Raw genomic sequence first — 23715 nt, forward strand, 5'->3', positions numbered from 1 at the left:
TGATCTGGTTTTCCAAAGAAAAAAAAATACTACGAAAAACAGGAGGGGAAAAAGGATAATATTGTTACCTATTTGAAGTTTTAGCCTGTTCATTTAAAATATGAGTGTAGACAGGACGCTGCTCAATGGTTTCCAGCGCGCTCAAGGAAGATCTAATCTGCTGATATCTTTGCTGACTGCTTTACAGACATAGATCAGGACCAGTACTCCTTCCTCAGCTGGTAGCTGTTGCTGATACTAAGAATCACATCCATCTCCTTCAAAAGATATATCTCCCCCAGTGATTTTTCTACCTTTGCAATTGCTACATCAATGCACCTCGCTGGATATCTTTCTTTCTTCTCCCTTCAGGCTTCTGTGAGTATCCCCAGTGCTTTGCTCTTTCTCTTCTCCCTCTTACCTCGTAGAATCTTACCTTCAAAAATTATTCAGCTAATAACTCATTGTGGCTGTCTCTTGGATCTGCTTATCCTCTCCAGATCATTGCTCTGCTGTCCAAATGACTGCCTCAGCCTGTCTCTCTGACACTTCTTTAGAGGCGCTGACCCTTCAGTTCAAAATCAATATGGCAAGAATTAAAGTCTTAATAATTTTTCCCAGAGTGTTCACTCCGTATTATTTGCGTAGTAACAATGGATTGCACCATCATCTTTCCTGTCCTTCAGGTTCACAATTTAGATATCATTTTCATCTGTGGGCACTCTCTCTTAAGCTAGATTCTAATCTTGTTAACTTTTTCTCTGAACAACACCCAAAGCTTTCCTCCTCCCTCCATCCACAAGGATTGGGCTCATCCCAATTCTCAGCATCTCACGTCTGCAGTGTACCGCTGCCTGGTTTTCTCTCTGCTCTGTCATATATCACTGCGCTAAGCCTATCCATGCAAAACATGCTGCAAAGATACAGCATTTTAACCTTGAAGTCTTCTCTAAGATTTTTTTTTGCCTGCTCCCCTCTGTCCCCTTTCTTTCTTTATTACCTCCACCAATACAAGCTGTGCCTGTTTTTTCAGCAGGTCACTCACAGACTGTCCCAGCCATGCTGAAAATGCTGACTTTCAGCTTTAGCATTCACTGATGACATTCCTTTTCATTTGTCGACACGATTCAAATAAGCACCTTTGTGCTGCTCCCTAGTTTGTCCCATATGCTAGAAAAGGGGGAAAACATCCCCACAGTTACTCTTGCCTGGCTTTGCATCACTCTGAAGTTCTCTGCTTTGATGTGGTGCCCAAAAAATGGTGTCAAAGTGTGGTGCCAAGACCACTGCCTTGCACACGGGCTCTCCTAGTTCCTTTGTACTCCCTTTTCTGCTTGTATTCACCCGTTGCTTCTTGCCTGACACTGTACCGCAGGCTCTTTGGGGTGATCATAACTAGGGCTCCTACGCCCTAAGATAAAACACAACAATTACTACTGGTGCTTATTGCAAAACCCACAAAGGCTGTGGTTCTCCTCCCCCTCCAGACCTTCCAAACTCTTCTCTCTAAAACAAAGGTGATATAAATATGTTCATTTACTCAGAAGTCGTGCTAATCCAGCGCTCATTACTAATCACGGGATAAAGTCAGAGGAGGCAGAAGTTATGCATTCACATCCTTTATATGAGTAAAACAATTATTTCTTTATGAGCTAAAGAAGTAAAAACCTAAAGATGGAAATTACTTATGAAAAGCCTTGCGTGTGTGCTACCTTTACTGGTACATCTGAACACAGGATCACACATGGTAGGTGGATGGGCAAAGAACAGAAGGCAGTTGACTCGGCCAAGGTTCCTGTGCCCACTTAACTACTGTTGAAGTAATTTGTTTTTCTACTTCACTGTTCCATCTCCTCCTGCCGATTTGATGTCATAAAAATCCAGCCACTGTGGCAGTTTGCACAAAGCATGTTATAGCCTTGCGTCCATGTACCACAAATTCAACACACTGGATTCATTCATGACTCAGATTGGAGGAGAGAATAGTTTGGGATGATACAAGCCCTTGATTAAAGCTTTTGGGCCAAATCAACAACAGCTGAGGATTCAGCCCATATGGCCGAAGATCTTTAGCAGTGTAAAGGCTGCAGGAATGGGCCCAAATAGCTTTAGTAATTAGCAAATATCATATAAAATAGATGAAAACTCTTTGGCAGGGAGTGCATATTGGGTAACATCTGAAAATTACTCACAGCATATTAGTGTGCTTCTTTAGAGAAAAAACTCAATGGCATCAAAATAATCTGGGAGGGGCCACTGTGTCTGTCATGTCACTATGAGTAGACAAGCCTTTGTTGGACCCACCAATATTTTACCATTACCAACCACCTAGTGCCTGGCTCCAAGCCCTAGAGAAATGTCCTTACAGCCGGTGAGACACTGCCACAAAGCTGCTCCCTGCATGCCAGCACCTCCAGTGAGTGCTACAGGTCACCGTGGTCACCCCTAAGTACTCAGATACCCAGGGACATCTGCAGAAGCAGGACTGAGCCCATCGCTACCTTACTTGAGCAATTACTGCGCCGTGTACAACAGCAAACAATAACGTGGCAATTAATCACACTAGTGGAGCTCTACAAGTTACTTTCATGGATTATGGTAAGCAGCATGCTGAGTGGAATAAATCACCTCTCACACAAATTCTGAGGAATGGTGTATTATGAAATCACTCCTGATAAAAATCTAATGAAAATGTAAAACATTTTGGTGCAGTCTCCTGGGCAGAGTTAAGATCATAATAAACCCTCAAGAGATGATGGTCAGGGATTTCAATGGGAACCAAGAGACAGTTTTCCCAGGATGAGCTTCTTAACCTGATATAAAGAAAGACACGGTATTGATTTGATGGCTTTGTCTCTTTCACTGTTTCCCTCTTGGAGCCTATTTTTAATTTAATCATCTTTCATTAATTTACTTAAAGGCTTTACTCATCAAAACAATATCATTTTTTTTAAAGCAGATGTTGCTGAAGTGCTGAGGAAGTACACTCCAGCAGGCAGACTGTCACAAGCAGCACGAGAGACTGTACGCTGGCACTGCAGTTGCAATTGTTTTTTCAAGAATGCTATCAAAAAATGTTATCCCCCAGTCTGTCTTGAAGTTCACTGTGACTGGTTGCTAGAGCACTCTTACAGACAAGCCATAACCTAGCAATCTCAGGACCCGTGCCAATGACAACCAACATTTTTAAAGGTTTATGAGGATTTACCTGCTGGTGGCTTTATGAAAGGTGGCGGAATTAATGGGACAATAATAGGTACATTCCCGTGATCCTTTGACCCTGCTGGTGAGTCTGAAAGTCCATTTCCCGTGGCAAGCCCTGGGTAGCTTGTGTTTATATTGTATGGTGAAATAACACTGTCCTCAGGTAATTTTGGTTTTGGCAAAGAATTTTCTGTAAAACACAAAAAACACATTGTACAGTATGACATATATTTCTTAGATGCCCCTCCATACTTTCACTAATCTGTTCAATAAATTACCCCAGTATGAGATGACTGCACAAAAGATTAAAAAAAAAAAATACTTTCCTTTAAAACAAATGGATATTTTTCAGTATTTCTCAGAAATGATACTTTCTTTATTTTTTTTTAATCAAACTGACATTAAACACAACTATGTACTTTTTTTTTTAAGAGGTGGGATTATTTTGTCATATCTAACTCTACTATGCCTGATTCAGTCGTATGGTGAGTAGCAGCAGTGGAAAGATTTTAAAGAAAGGAATAAAATATTGAAATTAAAATAAAGTGTGCATAAAAAGATGACAGTTACGGTTCTAATTCTTTAATCCCAAAGCACCTTTGGATTCGTACTTGTAGGAATTTCTCTAATGCACCTCAGATATCTATGGGATAGGACCTAATTCTTGTCACTGTCTCTCCTCCCATCTCTCGGAAAAAGAAACATGCTTTTTTTCTCTCCAACAGACTGCATACATTGAACATCTCTACCTGGCACAGCTACTCGACATCTTTGTTTGGTACATAAAACATATGATTTGTATCATGTGCCTGTAAAGAAAAGTATGTCACAGATTTCATTAGGCATAGACTGGAGCCACAAATAATTCAATAAAAGATCTATTGATTAAAGCATAAACAAATGAATCCTATTACTACGTAGGAGCAAGTTTCTTCAAAGGTGACTTAACAACAGTGTATTTTCCATGAAGTAGAAATATTGATCACCAGTGTATCAGTACAGCTAACAAGATGTGGATTTTCATTTTTAACAGTTTTATTGGTCCCCTATACCTCTAATTTCCACCTTTGTTTTTGCCCTCAGAGCTGGTCTCAGCACTCATTGCTGCACTCATTGAACACTGTGCTGCTACTTGTCACCAGAAAGCAAACCCATACACTGCCAGCTACAAATACAGTGACAACTGGCACTCCAAAAGCATAAAAGATTCTGACATTTCCACTCTTTATCCCATCTATGAGAAAATGTTGATGGCAAAGCAAAGGTCCAGCAACAATCCTGCTCTCCTTTTCCCTCTGACCACAAGTCCCTGCCCACTGGCTGGGGCTGAGGCATTGGAAGGCAGCAATTGAGCTGCTCAACAGAAAGTTGAATCCCATCATTGGCATGTTGAGTAATTTCATGTTGCATGGCACGAAGATCCAGCAGTGTACCAAACTGAAAATTCCTAAGCACTTGGAGAATACAGCCTATTACAAACACTGCTGAGGAGCCTGTTACGAGTACTGATGATGATTCTTGCATGCATTGTGAATATCCCAGCTCAACACCTCTGGGCATTTTAAAAATCCTTGGGCCAAAGCTTTTGTTTTGAAAGCAAAAGGGTTTCCTTAGATTCAGATCACTAAGATGTTCTCCCTTTTTCCAGAGGTGAGCAACTTATTGGTACATGACTAACAAAAGGTATTATTTGTGAAAATGTGTTACTAAGTGCCTACTAACAGCAATTTAGTTAAGTGATTTTTCCTGTACCCTATTGGCTTCCCCTTACTAGGAGACATGCTCAGATATTTTCATAAATCAACCACAAAGCAAGCAGCAGAACATGCTTCCCAGCCCACGCCAATTCAGACAGGTCAAGATATTAATCCTTCTTTGAGCAAACACAGAAAGATTAAGTCTCATTACCTTTGAGAACAGAAATGTGCTGGCGGCTTTCCCCATCTGCAGAGTAGTTCCTGAATTCAATATCTTCTCCATCTTTCAGTTCAACCTTATCATAACCATACCAGCCAAGGAGCTCGTTCATAGTGTTTTCTGCGAAGTTCTGAAAGAGAAAAATTACCTACTTATTTATGTAATCAATAACCATCTGGAATGAAGGCAGGACTGCATAAATCGAACAGTATCTGTCCTACACGAGGAAGTGTCAGGCTTGTCCCACCTCCTCAAAGACTAATGCACATTTCATAAGTCAAGTGTATAAAGTGTAACGCGTTTAAATCTCAGACTGGCACATGTAATTATGACAAAGACTCACACATCCGTAATTTACGGAAAATGAAAGGGAGAGTTATTTATGACTTTTGCTCCAGTATTCGACGTCAGAAATATTTTACCATACGTTCGTCACAAAAATTTGTCTGTATTCCCATAAAATATTTAAGACTGCAGCAAAAAAGTAACAGAAAACTACATTTTTTTCAGGCAGCAGTTAATCAATCCTACTGCACTACAGCCCTTTCAGTTGGAGTAGGTCACTGACACAATTACAGTTCCTTGTGGTACACGTGAACCAAATGAAATAAAATCACAGTGAAGACATTTTTCCTCAGTTATAAACCTCTGCTCAGCCAAAGCACTTAAAAGCTCTTTACCATGAAAGCATTTTACCATAAAAATCCTCCCAATTTTTTTTTTTTAAGAAAGCCTTTTCTCTGCTTTGACATATTTATTTTTAAAACAATTTCCAAGTAGCAGCGTGGTTACATTTTATGTTTGTATGGAAATGCAGAATACGAAACACGACCATCATAACTCCCAGTCTCCACTACAAGCCACATCTTTCAGGTCATGGGTCAACAACATTTCTGTAGGAAAGGCTCATTACTGGGCCAGAAGATTTAGTAGAGTAAGTCAAGAGCCCTGCAGCCAGGCAACGAAGCTTTGTGAGACCGGACGGTGCGACAGAGACACAGCTTATGGGTTTAGGAAACTCCTGGAGGAGAACAGTTAATGAATCGTTGTCACTGCAGAGGTCAGCTTAAAGTAAGATGACAAATGTAAAATGAAAAGAAACAGCCACAAACAAAGCCTTTCAGTTTGGACTCTTCATTTTTTTTATTATTATTATTATCACTTCTATAAGACTTTCCAACTTGATTTTGCCATAAGATCTTGACATCTGAAATAACAAACCCACTAAGCAATCCTCCTGTGACTGGCTACCAGCAAAGAAATAAAACAGAACACAACACCCATTCGAAAGAAATGGCATATGGGTTGCAAGATTTTCTCTAGCGACTGCAGTAGCTCAGTTTTTGAGTGGGAGCAAGGCTAATGATGGAACACAGCAACTCTCGAGTCATTTAAATAAATAAATAAAATTAATCAGATCCTAATTGCTTCCGAATCCCAAGCTGCAGCAGGCGCCCTGCCCCAGAAGAGCCGAGCTGCACTGCTGCCAGCTCATTCATCACAGCAGATCACAGAGGTGTTCCTGCCACTCAGGGAGATCTGGAGAATGGCTGTATACAACCCACACAGGTCACTTGTACCCTTACAGGAGTATCCTTTTTGCTACTTGTGCTACACACACTCCAGGAAAAGGGAGACGAAAACAAAAGCTCACAGCAGACCTGTGGAACATCAGTTTCCATGCTTTTTTCCCTTTTACTTGACCTCCTGCTGGAAGTCTCGATTCTGAGGCTCTTCTGTTTAGCCCCAAATTGACCGAAAATGTGTCACTGCTCCATGTCTATCCCTAGCTCCAGCTTTATGCCTATGACAGTCCATTATGCCTCAACTGCATCAATCTTGCAGTTTGCAACAAAGAACGCTCTGCAGTGCAATGTGGTTAATACCTACCCTTATTTCTAAAACATACTCAAACTCTCACGTGAACAACGCCATTTTGTGAGCATTTTAAACAACAGCAGAAGCGTTTGTGAACTGTTTCTAAAGTGTTGGATGTTTTTAAACTTTGTAGAAAATGTTTCTCTCGTTGCTGAAAATGCAAAAACAACACCCCCATCTCCAACCCATGAGACTCCAACATGGAAATGACCTGGAGACGTCATGCAAACAGCCTGACAGAATCCGTAGAGTGCCAAAGGAAAGCTCCAGCAACCGCCCTCGATTTGCCGCACTTCAGTTATGGAGACACAGCCCGAGAGATGAATGCAGCAAGGTGGAGGCCAAGTGACAAAAGGCTGCCTGACTAAAATGCCACGCAACCCAATTAACCGAGTAGCTCTGAATTTACCTCCTGTGGATGCTTTGTGTTTTATTTGCACTGTTGATCAACTCAGGAGATGAGTAATTTTTAATTACTTGTCAAGGAATATGTAAGCAAGGCTGTGTGTGTTTATCCTCTTCTGCAACAAAGTACTCTCCCCCCTCACAATCTAGTCAAAATTATTGTTGGGCTTGCAATGGCACAAAACTTGAGTACCTTTCAAGCCTCATTTTACTGCTCATGATGAGCCATGCACAAAAATGAACAGTCACAACAACAGAAAGATATACTTGATTTTGAAATGAGTTATAACATAGACTTGACTCCTTACAAAAATAAATAAATGAGTTACCAAGGTCTTTGCAATTACACTTCAACCAGAATAGAAGGAGGTCATATTATCACTGGTAACAAAAGTATCTTTTTAACACAGTGATTCCTCAACGAGGATGCTTGAATTAAAAACTAAAAATGAAAAACCCACAGCACATTTAAGCCATTTTCCTTCCCAGTTTGTCTTACCTATTATAGTGACAGTTATTACCCTTAACGCTGTCCTCTCAGTGGCTAACAGCCAGGGCTTCATTACAGAGCACTCTGCACATCGCAAACCAAGAGAAAGCACCCATCCTTGACAAGCTGATGGTCAAAGCTGAGAAATGGGTTTTCCACACTAACTGCCATGCATAGATGAGCATCCACATACCTACAGCATCACCTTCCCTCAAACCACTGATTAAAATAGCCATGTGTGGGGATACGTAATATCTTGTCTGTCCAGATAACAGTCATGCACGTGTTCACTGAAGCTATCGCCCTGAAGCTGACCACTATCATGTCACTGTTCACATGCACTCTTTCTTTCCATTTCAATGGTAGGCCCAGTCCAAGTGCATTCAATATATGATAACAATAGGGAACGTGCAAAGACCAGTGTGGTGGCAATAATCAAACTAAAAATGAGGTGAGACAATTTTTCTCTGTGTGAATGGAGGAGGAGAAAAAGCCTCATTTGTTGATGAAGTAAAAGAAAGGAAGTAAATCAATTAATACACAACTCGTATGTGCAGAGCAGAAGCTTAATGAATGATGAAGCTTCAAAGGCTTAGTGAAAGAAAGGGTGATGATTGTAACCACAGTGTTTGCTTGAGAAAAGCAAGAATGCAGGACCTGACATTGGAGTAGGAGAGAGGAAGAAGCAGTGATGGAGCACACCAGAGGGACCAGCTGAACTGAGAGACGATGGACTTGTCAAAGCCCAAGTAGAATGTGAAGTAAGAACTAGCAAGGATGACAGGATGGAGTATGTGCACAGAGCTGCAATTCCAAGCTTCTATGTACCAGGACAGCAAAGGCACAAACCATGCCCATGCCTGCTTTCAGACACACTTTCCAAAAGGATGTGGAGGGTCTGCAGAATGGAGGCTGCCAGCTGCACTCCACATCCCAGCCACATGGCCAAGACACCATGAAGGATCAGTAAACTTTGTGCAGCATCTCCAAATCCCTTCGCAGCAATCCCACGACCCAGCTGGAACCTGAAATCCAGATTCAAGTCCTCACAGTGAAATGACAGCGCCAAATCTCACTGCACCCAGCCAGAAGGTTCCCTTCCTCACCAACCCCTCTTTCTGCTCCCTGTTATTCCCCAAACCACTCCCTACTCCTGCGAGGCAATGTGCGTGTATGATTTCCCTATTCTTGTATTATGTAGAAGCATCTTCCCCTCTGGAATCCCCAGGCTTGTTGGTATTTTGATTTGAATTTGCTTCCTAATTCATGGGAAAGACAAAGAAGAGTGTAGTAACTCGCCTGGCTGCAGTTTCTCTCCTTCGTGGAGCTGACTTATATGTGAGGCAATAAAAAGATAATCACTTTCATTTCCGCTTCAGCATTCATTTCATCGTAACAGTACACCTATGGCTTGACTTTTTCTTTTTACGTTACAATGCATAGTTTTCCCAAATTTTCACTAATTAATACCCTCTGAAGCTGACCTATGCTTCTCTTCTCACCTCATAGCTCTTGTCTCTCCTTCTCCATAAGCCCTACCCACAGGGGGCACGGCCTGGCCCTGCACAGCCCGCCTGGCAAGCACGGAGGCAGGAAGTGCACAGGAGAACGTGTCTGTCAGACTCATTTTCTTCTAGGTTTTACTGCTGAATGTTTATTTCAGATCTTGGAGGAAGCGCGGTGGCTCCCTTCCATTTCCCTGCACGCACGGCCCGCCAGGTGTACAGCCCCACAAATTCACTTCTTGCTTTCTCCGCATGGAGGAAATAAAAACGTGTCTGTATTCATGATATAAACTGGGTGCCTTTATTTTTTTCCTTGCTTATTTACATTGTCGCCATGTTGAACATCACAGTCAGACGTTCAGGCAAGGACCAGTTCTCAGTGTTCTCTAGTTCCCACATCCCACCAGACACAGGGCTGGCTTTGCAACATGGACCTCAGCACCATGCCAAGCCCACCCCGCAGCACAAGGAGAGGGAGCATCAGGGACACATCTCCCCTCAGCCACCACCCCACTTCCACGCAGGCTCCGTGGAAAAACCTCACCTGGCAATCCCAAAACAGCACGGAGGATAGAGTCTGTCTGCTTTTCCACTTCCACACTTTCTGCTTTTCAGGAGAGTAGGGAGGAGTTTCCTTGAAATCTCTTTAACATTTTCAGCTCTCTGGCTCACTGCGAGCACAGCACAGCTCTGCCTCTTCCACCGCTTTCCTGACTCTGACAGTAGTACTTTTAAATGCCAAATGGGGAATATTAAAACACTAAACCGAAATATCTTCTGATGAGTTTACTATTAAGCTATAACAGATGGGGCTGCCTTAAGCTCTAGGCATCAGGAACAGAGCCCAATTTTAGATCCAAATTTGTTATTGAGAATATTTATAGATGGTAAACTCCTTGCGTGCGTGGAGCAGTTCTGTGAAATTACAGCACAAATTAGCTGCTAGCTTTTCAACTGACAGAGACTCCAAACATGTGGAGACACTGACTTGTTTGTTCAGGAGGACTTCCAGTACAACTTACTTGCTGCAACTCCTCACATCAATTTCTCACAGGATTTGGGGGTACCAGGATGCCGCCCTCAAGCTGCACTGATGCCTGACAGCAGGGAGAAAAAGGGGGGATAAACAGAGGAGATGAATGTGAAGACACTACTGAGCCTCCACGAACACTTTCATCAATTAAACTAAAAAAAAACCCAACAACCAACCAAACAAAAAAAAACTGTTTAGATTTGAAATAGTGCCACGTTCCCTGATTCTGCTGCCTTTGAAACCATTGGGTGTCCTGCTATTCACCAGCACGTGAGGAATGACACCACTGAATTTCAGAGCAGCTGTCTGCCCTTCTTCCAGAGCACGAGATGAACAATGCTACCTCGGGCTGGGAGATGGAGATTACAATGCTAAGAAGGAAGAGGGACAAAATAAAGAACACCAGCAGAAAGGAAGGCTGTGACTGAAGGTCACAAAGAAACAAAAACAGTTCCCCTGAACATATTTTTCATTGAAACGTAATATCAGAAAACTGTGCAGAGTCATGTACTCTTAGCACAGAACACTGTATCAAATTAAAATTTGTTATAACCACGGTGTACATGGGGTTAGTGATAACAAAAATGTAACTCAATCTCTGGCACAAGGCAGTAGCAAGCGGCATGAATACCGGCCGCACTCAGACCGAGCAGTGGCACAGTGCAGAAGCACACCAGGCAAATGCTGGGTTTTGTCATCAGGCTGGAGTAAATATCTGACCATATCAAACTGCAAATCTTGAAGGAATTTTATGGCTCATTCATAGTGCCTTGCGTTTGCAGTACTTAAAATAGATACTTGTACCAATGGCCTTTTTATTACCCAAAGAAAAAAAAAAAAAAAAAAAACACATCCACACCAGCCCTTTTTCTTTCTGCTAGCAAAGGGAGGCAATCTGATCCACTGTGGGCTGAAACCTGAGTAGGTCACTGTACACCATGATAAAATTCCCTAATCCCTGAGCCAAATTTCCCTGAGGGGGCCCTCCTACTTCTCCTTCACTTTCCAAGCTGACTTTTCCATTCCCTCTCTCGTCTTTTCCTCCCCTTCATCTCTTTCATTTCCCCTACCTTCAAGCCTTGATATCTGATCTGCTGCTGATACTCAGGTTACAGTTTTTACAGCTTAGGCTGTCTATTGCTGTATACATTCCTTTCTTTCTGCTCTGCCGTGATTACTTACCAGAGCTTATTTTACACTGGTCCAGATGAAAGCAGTTCAGATGAAGGGAAACAGCCAGGCCGTTTGAACGTTACAGATACGGCCCTACACAAGGGCACATTGTGTTCCCTCTGTCATTTCGCCGCACACATTTTGCACAATGCAACCAATTTGTTACATTATTGTACTCCTCGGGTTTATGGAGAGCAACTCGACGTCTTGACTCCTCAGCACACGGAAAACACAAACACAACATTCACAGGATTTCAACTTCCTCAACAAGGAGCCAAAAATCCAAACTGCTATTATTTCCTCCCCCATCTCTTTCCCCCCGTGGATCATAGCAGCCAACTGTCCTGCTAAAGACGCGGCTGCCCAGCGCAGCACAATGGCATCGCAGCACAGCTCATGCTGCAAGGTGGCCTGCGGTGTGCAGAGGTTCTGCCACCGGCTAGCTCCCTCCCCACTTCAAATCCTATCTGTTCAAAGCACCGTTTCTATCTGCCTTTAATTACCGAGCCAGCCGAAATCCCGAGATCCGCAGCCCTAAGCAGCTATCAGTGATTAAAAAAAGAGAAACTCTCTACACGAAGGCTAATGCCAGTGCTTAATACCAAAGCATTCGTTTAAAATTGTGTAATTTTTCTCCTTCACACAATGTTGTTTTTGTTTCTTCCTCACCCTTTCAGACAAACATCTGTTATACTGCAGAAGAACAACTATCTCCCAAACCGCTGAGTGCGCCTGCAGCCAAAGTAAACAAAACAAACCCAGAGGATCCAGCACAGTCAGCCTTTATATCCAGCCAGGATAACATTTCACATGTTTTGATTAAAATTAGCTAATTTGTAATTCTAGAACCTACGAAACTTAAAAGCTGCAATCCGTATAGATGGCATTAAGCAACGTTCTGAGGGCCAATGCCCTGCACCACGCATCCCCACAGCCCTCCAAAAACTGTGCAGGAGCACAGTGAGCGAGCAAGGACTCTCACAGAGCACTCTCCGAAAATAGGACGTGCCATACACCTCGCAAAGAGGAACAGCGTTTCTCGGGAGCTGAAACTGGTTTGTTCCCAAAGAGGCGACGCGTTATTTTGTTAGTGGCACGGATGCGGCTCCCGTCCCCGCTCGCAGCTGATGTGCGCGCAGCTCCGTGTGCCTGCCCCTCCGAAATCAGCGCCGTGCAAAACGGGAGAGGGGAGGGGATCGCGCACTCTGCTTAATTTTGCATGGGGAGATCAGCGCTCCGGAAAGCAGAGGTATTTTCATTAGACATCATGCATATTTATACACTGGTCTATATCGTATATATACACTATGCAAACATGTGACATTTTCCGGGCAGTCCTCCACTGACAATCAGTCTTTTAATAAAGGACATGTTCAAGGGAAATGAGAGGGGCTTTATCCCGTAAGCAGGGCACACCGCTTTCATCACTTCATACGTGCCTCAAACAACAAGAAGTTCGGCTGGAGACTCGCACTACGCTGCTCCCAACTTTGGGGAATCAGAGACGTAAAACAAACAGAGGTGGCACAGGCGTGGAAAACAGGCGCACACACACACACACACACACAAAACAACTAATACCGCTCAAGCCCGGAGCAGAGACCTAAGGATGAAGGAAATGCCGAAGGCTGTTTGTGTGCAGTCGCAGCCACCCCAGCATCTGGAGCAGCCGCCTCCCGAGCAGTAAGGGCTCCAAATAAGCGGCTCCGCGCGGGCACCTCTCGGCGCACCCCGGCCGGGAGCGGAGCGGGGAGGATGGAGCCCGGGGCTCAGCGCACGGAGGATGCGCGACTGGGAGCGCTGCATTTCACTTTGACAATTTAATTACACAGTTGCAGCTGGCTACTGGAAAAGGAGAAAAATAGGGGGGATGAAAAGAGGGCCCTTTCTTTCCCAACTTTACAGCTTCCCCCCCGCAACCTGAGGGGGTGGCTATCTTAAAAAAAAAAAAAAAAAAAAAAAAGGGGGGGGGGGGGGAAGGCTCATCTCTGGCGCCCCGGGAGCTGAAGAACCCAAGAGGGGAGAGTTTTTTAAGAAATAAATAAATCAGAGCTGGTCAATGAACAGGATTTGCAGCCTGTGAATTCGTCTCTGTTTTCAGCCCAGGAGGCGGAGTTGAGACACATTCAGTGCATCCTACAAAAAAAAAAAATGACAGAAGATCCTTTCTTATTCCATTTCCATGCACGACGGCGGCGGGGGGGGGGGAGGTGCGGGGGGGAGACCCCGCTCCCTTCCCCATCACAGCACCTACCTTCATCTCCTCGTTGATCTCCCGCTTCACCGGGTGCGCTGGCTTCCTGCTCCTTTTATTTTCGGGAGGTCTCCCTTCTTTCTCCATTTCTGCCATTTTTTGCGCCTACTTGGTGCCGGAGATGAAATGGCTGCTGGTGCTCTGGGGGGGCCGGGAGGGGCGCGGGTGGGGTAAGGGGGGGGGATCGGGGAGCGGCGGCGGCTCTCAGCGCTGCCAGGCGGCGCCACGGAGGGCCCGGGGGGAGCGCGGCGGTGGCGGCGGGCGGGCGGGGGGCGCGGGCGGGCAGGGGCGCGGGTGCCCCGGCGAGTCAGCCATCTTCTGCCTCGCCGCCGGCCCGCATGGGAGCGGCGCGGCGGGGCGGGCGGCGGCGGCGGCGGAGGCGCGGGCGTGCGGAGGCAGCGCGGAGAGAGCCGGCCCCGCGCCTGCTGTGGCGCTGCTGGCAGGCTGCCGCGGAGGGGGCGGCGGCGGGGACGGGAGGCCGGCCTCGGGCCGGCGGCGGGCGGAGCTTGCCGCCACCGAATCGGCCGCCGCTGCCCGCCATGCAGCCGGGGGGGGCGTGGGGGGAGGGCGACGCGCCCAGCGCGGGGCGGAGCTCTGGCGGACCCCCGCCCCTGCTCGGAGGTGGGATGGGGGGAGCCGCGAACCCGCGGACGCGCGTGGAACCCCCGCCTCGAGGAGCTGCCTTTCTGCCCCGCCGCGGTGCCCGCGGTCGGCGTCGCGATCGTACGGCGCGGGTCACGCTGCTGTGAAGCGGTGCGTTTTGGAGGAAGCGCGGTGGAATGATGGGTTAAAGTGAGCTCCGCGTGGGGATGGACAGGCTCCTCGCGAAATGCCGTCCAGCAGAAATAAGTCGGTGTCGCGTGTAGGAACGTCTCGTTTACACTTCGCGAAATCGCTGGTGGTTTTCTGAGTACAGTGCTCAGCAAAACTGCTTTGCTCGCTTCACGGCTGAAGCGAGCCTCGCTTACGGCGCGGTGGGGAGGGACACGGAGCACAGCCCCCCTGAGGCACCGGGAATGGGAGCAAACCGGGATCTGTGCGGCCTCGGCTGCGAGAGCAGCGAGCATCACGGGCGAGGAAGCAGCAGCACTCACTCAGCACAATGAGGAATCACAGCGCGCTCCAGAGCAGCGGGGTCACGGCCGCCGCGAGGCAAGGTGCTGCCTCTCCCCCGGTAGCCCGAGGGAGAACGAAGTTGGGAAAACCAGGTCCTTCGTGTGCAAGATTAGTCTTTTCTTGTTTGTTGCATTTTAAAAATGCAACGAGCTCTGAATCTTTTGGAAGCTAACTCGCAGCTCTACAGGCAAGCTCCACAATACGGTAGCTTGGTGAGGCTTCCTCCTGCTGCACCGCACCACCAGCAGCAGCAGCCACATCCTTTTCTGTTCCCAGGATCCTGTTACAAATGAGTCGGTGCGGCCAAGCTCTCATCAATCGCAAGAGGTGCTCCCAGGATCTCAGCATGCCTCTCCCACGGCAGAGACAGGATAGGCAGGATAAGGGGAAGTTGCTTATAAGCACCATCTCGTGTAGCATCAGAGCTGCAGGTTTGAAACCTCTGAGAGCCAACCTCAGAGAACCTTCCTGCTTTGGATCACCAGCACCTTGCTGATTCATGCAGTCAGGAAGAAGGCAAAATGAATTTTTGCATTAGGGACACATCACCAGTTTCTCTGTAGAGCTGATAACACAATTTGAATGAAGATCTCGGACCTTTAGCTGAACAGAATCACTGTGTTGCCTTAAATGGTTATTGTTTAGTGATACATCTGAAAATACAAAATAGACTACTTCTTTGCAACACTTGCTATAGATATTGTAATAAAGTGCCGTTTCACTGCATCAATTTAGCAGTGTGAGTTGATAATTTGACAGAAAGATTAATCCTAAGCTCCCTGCATAAGAAGACTTGCTTTTAATATCAGAAGGGACTTAATAACTGCAAGCCCAAGTGCTGTGAATGGGCTTCAGCAGGTTACAGTGAGCACCTTTAGGATCAAATTTGGCATTCATTTTCCTGACTAACAATTGACAGTCTTAAACTGAACACCTCTCAAAGCCCTTGCTACCAATTCTGACCCTCATTTCTTGATCACCCAAACCAAGGGCTTTCAGATTTCTTTTCCCAAATGCTCACTGCTTTTGAATGTGGATGTGGATTAATGCCTCCTGACAATAGGCTCAGTTTTCTCAAGTAAGCTCCTAAAAACAGCCCACAGTCCCTCAGAGCCTCATCGACCACTGGCTAAAAGCCACAGTCTCAGTGTATCCTCTTTTTCTTGGTATCTACTACAGACTTTGGATGGTTACAAAAGTTCTCCCTCTCTTGGTCCAAATCTCTCCATCTGACAGTGCACTATTTCTGCAACTGCCGCATCTCCTAACTTTCTAGAGCTGTTATTACCTTTATGTATTACGTATAATTATACTACTTACTCCTGGGAAGTTGTTCTTCTGGTGACAACATATGGAGGACCATCAGTTATCAAGACAGAAGTTTACTCATTCAGAGTGCTCAGACACTATCTGACATTTGTAGGTACTGAAATAAGATTTGGAAGCTGTCTAATTGTTCCATGTGTTAATGGGGAGGCAAAGACTACAGAAGGAAGGCTTTTATGTTTTAGTGTGCTAGCTCATGAGCTCATAAGGAAAAGCAGAATATCAGAATCTGCAGGAGCCATAAATTTGTCAGTCATACAGTGGCATTGATCTGAACATCTCCAAAAAGTTAAGAAAAATAAATCTGGTGTTTACATTACAGAGACCCTAATGTTAAATACATCTACTGAACTGTGACAGCACACATTCCTTGCACGAAAGCCTATATTTTTGATACAGAAACCTGGTTTAGCAGTGCTCAATATGGATTCTGGATAACAAAGAGGTCAATAAGGGTGGCTGATTGGATCGGTAGCACAGCTTTCATTTGTTCTCCCAGGCAGAGGTACAGAGCAGTATGGTGTCAGTAGGCACACACCAGGCAAAGATGAAATCCTGACCCTGTGGAAGTTGGTGAATGTTTTTGTTTTTTTTTTCTCTGAGTTTAAAGAGACCAAACTCATGGTGACATTTTCAAGGGGATTTTTTTTTTTGTTGATGCTATTGTGTACTGTGGATTGGAAAGAAGGAATTACATTTTCTTAATTTTTTATTTTATTTTAATTTTTATTTTGTAAATAAAGGTTTTCCAAATACGTTTCCATTTTCTGAAGCAAAATTAAGATTTTTCAAAGAGAGCAGGAAAAAAAAGATAATACTCCTAATTGTAACTCATCTTTAAGAAGACTGGGAACTTCAGGCTTCCCACAGTGAGCCCCAGTTGCACTCCATAGTCTCACTGTTTCATCTGCTGGAGAGTTTTCTGAGTTTTTTGCTTAGATCGTTGGTTACTTTCAAAGCTAGGAAGAAAAAAAGTGATGCAATCTGCCTTTTGATGGACACTAAGACACCTCTGAAGCCGAAGTCCAGGTCTCTGCTGCATCTGAGTCCTAGAAAAGCCCTATCTTTTTCTTCCATTGCCTAAATCAGCGTTTTGTGCACACGGCAGTTTGCCAAGTGGGGTGGTTTTGTCCTATTGAGGCTTTGCATTCCCAGTTCTAAATTTGCACTTGAATTTTTGGAAGCAGAGCAATTTAGACTTCTGGAAGACAAACACCAAGTGACAGGTGTGAACAAGTCGGCTTAAATAAATCGCCCCAGCTTAATTTGTGTTTTATTATTCGCATTGCAATTTATTAGTATTGATACATTTTTAAAGGGCGCTCTTTCAAAGAGCGTTTTAGAGAACACAAAAGCAACACTGCCGTAACTAAGTTCTTCTGTCCGGTCTTTATTAACGCATAACTCTTTGATATTACCAGCCGCGCGGACGAGGCAAGTGAGAAGGCCCAGTTTTCCAGTCAGCAAGCGGCCCCGAAGCACTGGCACGGGCTGAGGAGCTCGGGGCCGAGCAGGCTGCCAGGTGCCGCCCGCGGGCGCTGCGCGGAGCTCCCCCTCCTGGCGCCAGGCGCGGCCTGCCGTCACACCTGCGCCCGGCCGCCCCGGGCAGCAGGCAGCGCGCGGCGGGGCGCGGCTCCTGGCTCCTCCCGGGGTAACACAGCGGATGGCTCCCTGCTTTCCAGGAGGACCCCCGGCTCTCGGGCAGGCTGCTTAGTGATGCCGGTCGTTAGGGAAAATACGTGTCTGTCGTAAAGTAACTTGTTATTGTCTCAGCTGTATCTGAGGTGAGCCCATCATAGGCAGAAATTTAAATACGGGGGTTTGGTTTGATGTAGTGTTTAATTAAATGTAGACATTTGTTATAAGTGCTCATAGAAAAGCGCTGTTACAACGAATTTTTTTCATTTGGCTCGAAGTGGAAATGTTCTTTCGACTTTCTGTATGACACACTGAGATGACAGATTATTTATGCCACCAGAAGCAAATAAATGCACTAATTAATTAAAATATCTGATCCCTCCCCTCCCCTCCCTTCTCCTCTTATTCCAGCATACGGAAATATGCCCGTGAACTTCTCCCTGGAGTCAGCTCCTTCAGCTCCCCACTTTCACGCCAGTGATGTTATTTCACCCACACCTTGCAGAAGGGGTGCATTCCACTCATTCCTGAGCTGGGACGAGCGCCCGCAGCATTACTCACCCACAGCAGTGTCTGTAGATCCCTGTCTGCTGTGGATACTAATCTCAATCCAGAGCTTCCTCAGACGATTAGAGGCTGTTCTGCAAAATGTCAATATGCAGCCTGTCCAAAGCCAGCACGGTGTGGTGGTTGAAATGGGAGTCATGGCGGCTTTCCAGATATGAAGGTCTGGAAATGTTCGGAGGTATTTTAATATTGATGAATATTTCAGATTTTTTTCTGTTGCTTCAGTGTATCAGTGTCAAATCTGTGCAGATTAATGGCAAGACAGAGCCCTAATACTGTTCATGTCTTTCAAAGTTCTGGCAAATGCTGAACAATTTACTGCTATTAGTGATCGCTCTTCTTGCCTAAAAGTTCACATCAAAAAGAAAATATTGATAATCAGAAAGAAATTAAGTACTTCTGAGTCTTCCGTTAAGACGTCTTTCTTTTTTGTTTGTTTACTATCTAATGTCTCCTACGGCAAAAGTAAGCAAGAGGAAATCTTTTCCTTCTTCAGCATCAAAGAACACCCACACCACTCAAAAACAGTTGAGATTAAACCTTTGAAAAGGTATCGGTGATGTGTGTAAAGCCATATTGGTAAAGTGTGCACCTGTCTACTGCCACTCCGCCTATTCTCCACCATTACTCAGTAACTCTGCAGTGATGGTTTCATACTTAATATGAAGCCAAAGATCAGGGAGAGGCATAAATCAAATAAGACTTGAATGTGGAGATGGAAAACCATACTTTTGCAGCCTCTAGACCTCATTCATTTTAAGGACTATACCTCAGAATGAAACCTGTGAGCCTTCTCTGATGTTTCATTTGTTCAGCACAGTGTTCCACTTGCTTTGTAAAGCAGGTTGGTAAGAGCCCCACTTTCCTGGGGCCTTCTCATTCTTCGTGGCTCAAATCCAAAATGCTGCCCTATGGTGCTGGGGTACCTGAGAGACCTACCTGTACCCTATGCCTCCCTCCTACATTCCTCACACACCTTGAAACCAAGGAACTGTCAAACTTGGAAGCAAAGATGGTGAGCTTTGCAGCTGCCCATGGCTGTAAAACACCCTCTGAGGTGAACTGAGGTGTACAACCAAGGCAAACTCATTTCATCACATGCCATTTTTTGACAAGGGCCAGTTCCACATCTTCTCATTCTTTTACAGAAGAAAGCAGGAGGGAAATTTCTTGTTTTCACTTCAGTAAATGGGTCTCACAGAGACTACAGAGATAGGAGGAGGTGCAGAGAAATTGTGATTAGGATATGATGGAAATTTCTCCATATTCTTAAAATTAGTTCTTTTTTAAAATAGATCATTTGTGCTTATACGCTCCTGAAAATATTATAGCAATCTACATCAAGTTCTTCCTAAAAGGCATCCCTCCTCTCTTTGTCGTTCTGTGAAGAATAAAAGATTTTTTTTACAATACAGATAGTGGTTTATACATTTTCTCATAATTCTGTATCTCCCCTGTGAGCTTTGTTGCATGATATACTATGTCAGTTTAAGTAACATCTGTCAAGGGATGGAAAACAATTACAGGTTGCTTTCATTCATAAAAGTCATTCTGGAGTTTCTTCATCCTTAATTTTCTTGTCATACTTTCAAAAACATTACATCATTTTGTCCAAATTACCCCCTGCAATGCTTATACAAGATGCAGTAGGTTATTAATGTCTTTCCTGGACCCAAAGAAACACATCTACAGTCACATGTACTAAATGTTTTAGACCTGGATAAAGTTGAGCATTGACGTATGATTACTTGACAATTACTCTTCTATTGCAATGCTTGCTTTCCTGCCAGTATCTCACCAGAATCCTACATGACAGGTGATTCAATCTCTTGATCTTCTCGGTTAGATTTACATGAACTTTACACACCCTAATATATCATGGCAATGCATTTACATTCTGTCAAAATCCCAAAGACATTATGAGAATATGTAACAAACATATTCAGGACTAGATTGTGTCATATATTTTCAGCACAGGAAAACATTCTTTATTCCTGGAATCAAAGAATAGCGGAGACTGGGAGACTCTTGTGGAGAAGAACCTGAGTTCTCTCCTCAAAGAAGAGCATGTTGCTCACAGCTGTATTCAGTAATGTTTCAAATATCTCCAAGGTAACCACTGCATCTCAGGACAACCTGCTCCAGAGTTTGTCCACCTTCACAGTAAAAAAAAAATTATGTTTCAATTTGCTGCATTTCAATTTGTGCCCATTGCTGCCTAAGTTTTCACTGAAAAGAGTATGGCTCCATCTTCTTCCTCCCATCAGATGTTTCTACACACGATGAAATCCCCCTGAGCCCCTTCCAGGATGAACAGTTTTAGATCTCAGCTTCTTCTCTTGCATCAGACACTTCAGTCTGTAAATTATTTCTGTAGTGCTGTGCTGCACTTGTTGCAGTGCATCCCTGTCTCTTTTGTACTGGGAAGCCCAGAACTGGACCCAGCACTCCAGACGTATCTCACCAGACCTGAACATAGTGGAAGGATCACCTCATGTGACCTGTTGGCAATGCCTTTCCTAATGCAGCCCAAGCCTTTGCTGCAAGGGCACATTGGTGGCAAATGTTCAGCTGGTCGGATGCCAGCACCCCAGGGCCTGCTCTGCAAAGCTGCTTTCTAGTTGGTGTACTGCTGTAAGATTATTCCTTTCCAGGTGCATGACTCTGCATTGCTTTGTTGAAGTTCAGGAGATTCTTGTCAGCCTCTTTCTCCTGCAATTTATTCAGTTTGCTTTGATTTATAAACTTTTAAGCAATTAGTATAACTATTATCTGGAAAGATTTTGTTTTCCTGAACTGTGTAGCTTTTTCTAATTAAACCGTACATGTACCAGTAATGATAATAATCTACGTCTCTTACTGCCATAACCAAAAATGAATTTTGCTTAAAGACAGTCCCAAGAATCGTTCTCAGTGCAGCGCAGGTAAGTTTGTTTTTTTTTCCCCTTTAAACTGGACTAGCATATATGTCTATCTCCATCCAGGATTCTTGAAGCCACATGGTTATCTTTTCCTTTTCACAAAGCTGTAACTAAAGCAGAATTGATGCCCTCACCACGCCCTTTCAGATCACCAGAGGATGCTGATGGGAGATGATGACAAACAAATTCCACCCTGCTCTCATGCGAAAGGCTTGATACAGAATTTCAGCTTTGGGTAACTTCAGGGAGCTGAGAGTCAAGAATTTGTCTCACCTCTCAGGAAAATGAGAGGAATAGCTTCTTGCATATAGCCCCATTGTGAAGAGCTGCAGGCAGAAGTTTATTGGTTTTACTTGAACTAAACCCAGGCTCTCATCTTATGAGTTGGAACCTTTTTCTCTGTTGTTGACTAATATTACAACTATCATTTTGTATTACACCTCTTTCACAAATGAGAAATCTTAGGGAGAGGCACAAGGTGGTGAAACATGTACCTTACCGTGATAGGATGCACCCATGAGGGCTGAGGATGCTGGCAGAAGTGACTGCCAAACTACTTTTATTATTTTTGAAAGCAGATCATGAAGAATGGGAGAGGTGCCTGAAGACTGAAGGAAAACCAATATCACTTCAGTGTTCAAAAAGCATAAGAAGGAGGACCTGTGAAACTACAGGCCAGTCAGCCTCACCTCCATCCCTGGGAAGTTGGAAAAATGTACATGCAACCTGCTCTAGGGAAACTGCTTTAGCAGTGGCCCTGCACTGGATGATCTCCAAAGGTTCCTTCCAGCCCCCATGATTCTGTGATTGTGTGATTCTGTGATACTTGAAGAATGTCACACTCTGAACTAGAACCTAGTTCTTACATCGCATTGGACAGTGCTGTCACTGCTGGAACATGTAATCTAAAATGTTTGTTGGGGGGAAAAAATGAGTCTCCATCTGAACTAGCTCCACTTTGAGCTCACTCGTGAAACACCAATGACCTTTGAAAGAATGAAGAGATGACACCACTGGCAGATTTTTCCCCGGTTGGCTGCAAATAAAGTTATTTGAAATAACTGCTAAAGCTGTAATTTATCAGACTTTTTCACAGATTCCACAAAAGCAAGGAAACTCAAAAGGCTTTCTCCAGGCAGAACATGCCAGTCATTTGTGCATGAATTGCAAGAGGGGAAATTATATGTTTCTTTTAGAGCTGTTGTTGCCATCATGGAAAGCGAACAAGCATCTGTGCTTCGGAAATCAGTGGAAGGAAGGTGTTCTGTGAAAGAGAGCATGTGGGAAAACGACTTGAAATGGTGAGAGTATATGAAAGTAGCAGGAGTTCTGAATGCCACTGGGGAGAAGAACTGGAACAAGGCTGACACATAGAAAGGTGGTGAGAAAGCAAAAAGAAATGTAGAGAGGAATATACTGAAGGGGGAAAAAATAAGAGAAATTTGGCTAGAGAGTAGGTCTGAGCAAATTCCAAAAGTGAGAGAGGAACAGAAAAAGAAGGAAAAAATATAGGGCAGATGGAAAGTTTATCTGTTGGATAACTGTACAGGTAAATGTGAACATGAAAGTTTTATAGTGTGTTTTACTATGGAAACAGATAAAAATCTGAAAATTGGATGTCTAACAAAGACCTCTGATACAGCAATGTTCTGTATGTTTGTACTATACAAAGTGTGTATGATTAATGTCCTCTGTAGCATTTGCCACTGATTCAAAAAAAAAAAAAAAAAAAAAAAAAAAAAGATTCCCAGTTACTAATATTTAATTCAAGAAGACGTTTTACCTCAAAACACTGTAAGTAGAGGCTGCACCACCAGCCCTAAGGTTCTTAATTTCACTTTGAGACTATTTCCTGTGTTACAATGCAATGAAGCTGAATCCGGAATACCAATTTAATACTCGAGTGCCCAGAATCAGGCAGACACTTTGCATAAAAGTCTTCTCTTGTGCTTGCTGAGTGCCTGCAGCTCCCCCAAGGAGGTGGTGGGTGCTGAGCACCTCCAAAAACCAGGTCACTGTCACTTGGTAGCTCTGGAATGATGTGAGTTCAGTTTTAAACTTACAAGTGATTGACATCACTGTGGAAGAGTGCTTCTCTGAAAGACTGCACCTCTTCTGGTCATTCAAATTTTGGTATGTAGTAGATGAACATTTTAATACAGATGCCTTTGTAGCTCATAAAACTTCCAGAGAAAATATGAGGATAAAATTAACAGGGAAGGAGTGAGAAGCAAGTCAGGGGGAATTAAAAAAGAAAAGGATGGGGATGTTGTTCAAGCCTAATTTTAGACTAGCTTGGGCATGCAAAC

The 23715-nt window shown here is 44.3% G+C and overlaps 1 protein-coding gene across 3 annotated transcripts in view; it reads right to left on the reverse strand.

The window, feature by feature from the left end:
• SOBP (sine oculis binding protein homolog) overlaps nucleotides 1-13991 on the reverse strand; it is a 112041-nt gene extending 98050 nt beyond the window's left edge. For 2 of the 3 annotated variants that reach the window (XM_065735435.1, XM_065735425.1), the window contains exons 1-3: nucleotides 13839-13991; nucleotides 5092-5230; nucleotides 3188-3373 (exon numbers count right to left, since the gene is read on the reverse strand). In XM_065735435.1, coding sequence (XP_065591507.1) covers nucleotides 3188-3373; nucleotides 5092-5230; nucleotides 13839-13934 — 421 coding nt within the window. In that variant the 5' untranslated portion in view covers nucleotides 13935-13991. Of the gene's footprint in view, nucleotides 1-415; nucleotides 548-3187; nucleotides 3374-5091; nucleotides 5231-13838 lie in introns of those variants that run through there. The other variant, XM_065735444.1, reaches the window with a different exon arrangement.
• Nucleotides 13992-23715: the final 9724 nt, after the last annotated feature.

This window comes from Cyrtonyx montezumae, unplaced genomic scaffold (assembly GCF_038088225.1).
Source record: "Cyrtonyx montezumae isolate F1298 unplaced genomic scaffold, pur_monq_1.0 scaffold_0, whole genome shotgun sequence".
Lineage (NCBI taxonomy): Eukaryota > Metazoa > Chordata > Aves > Galliformes > Odontophoridae > Cyrtonyx > Cyrtonyx montezumae.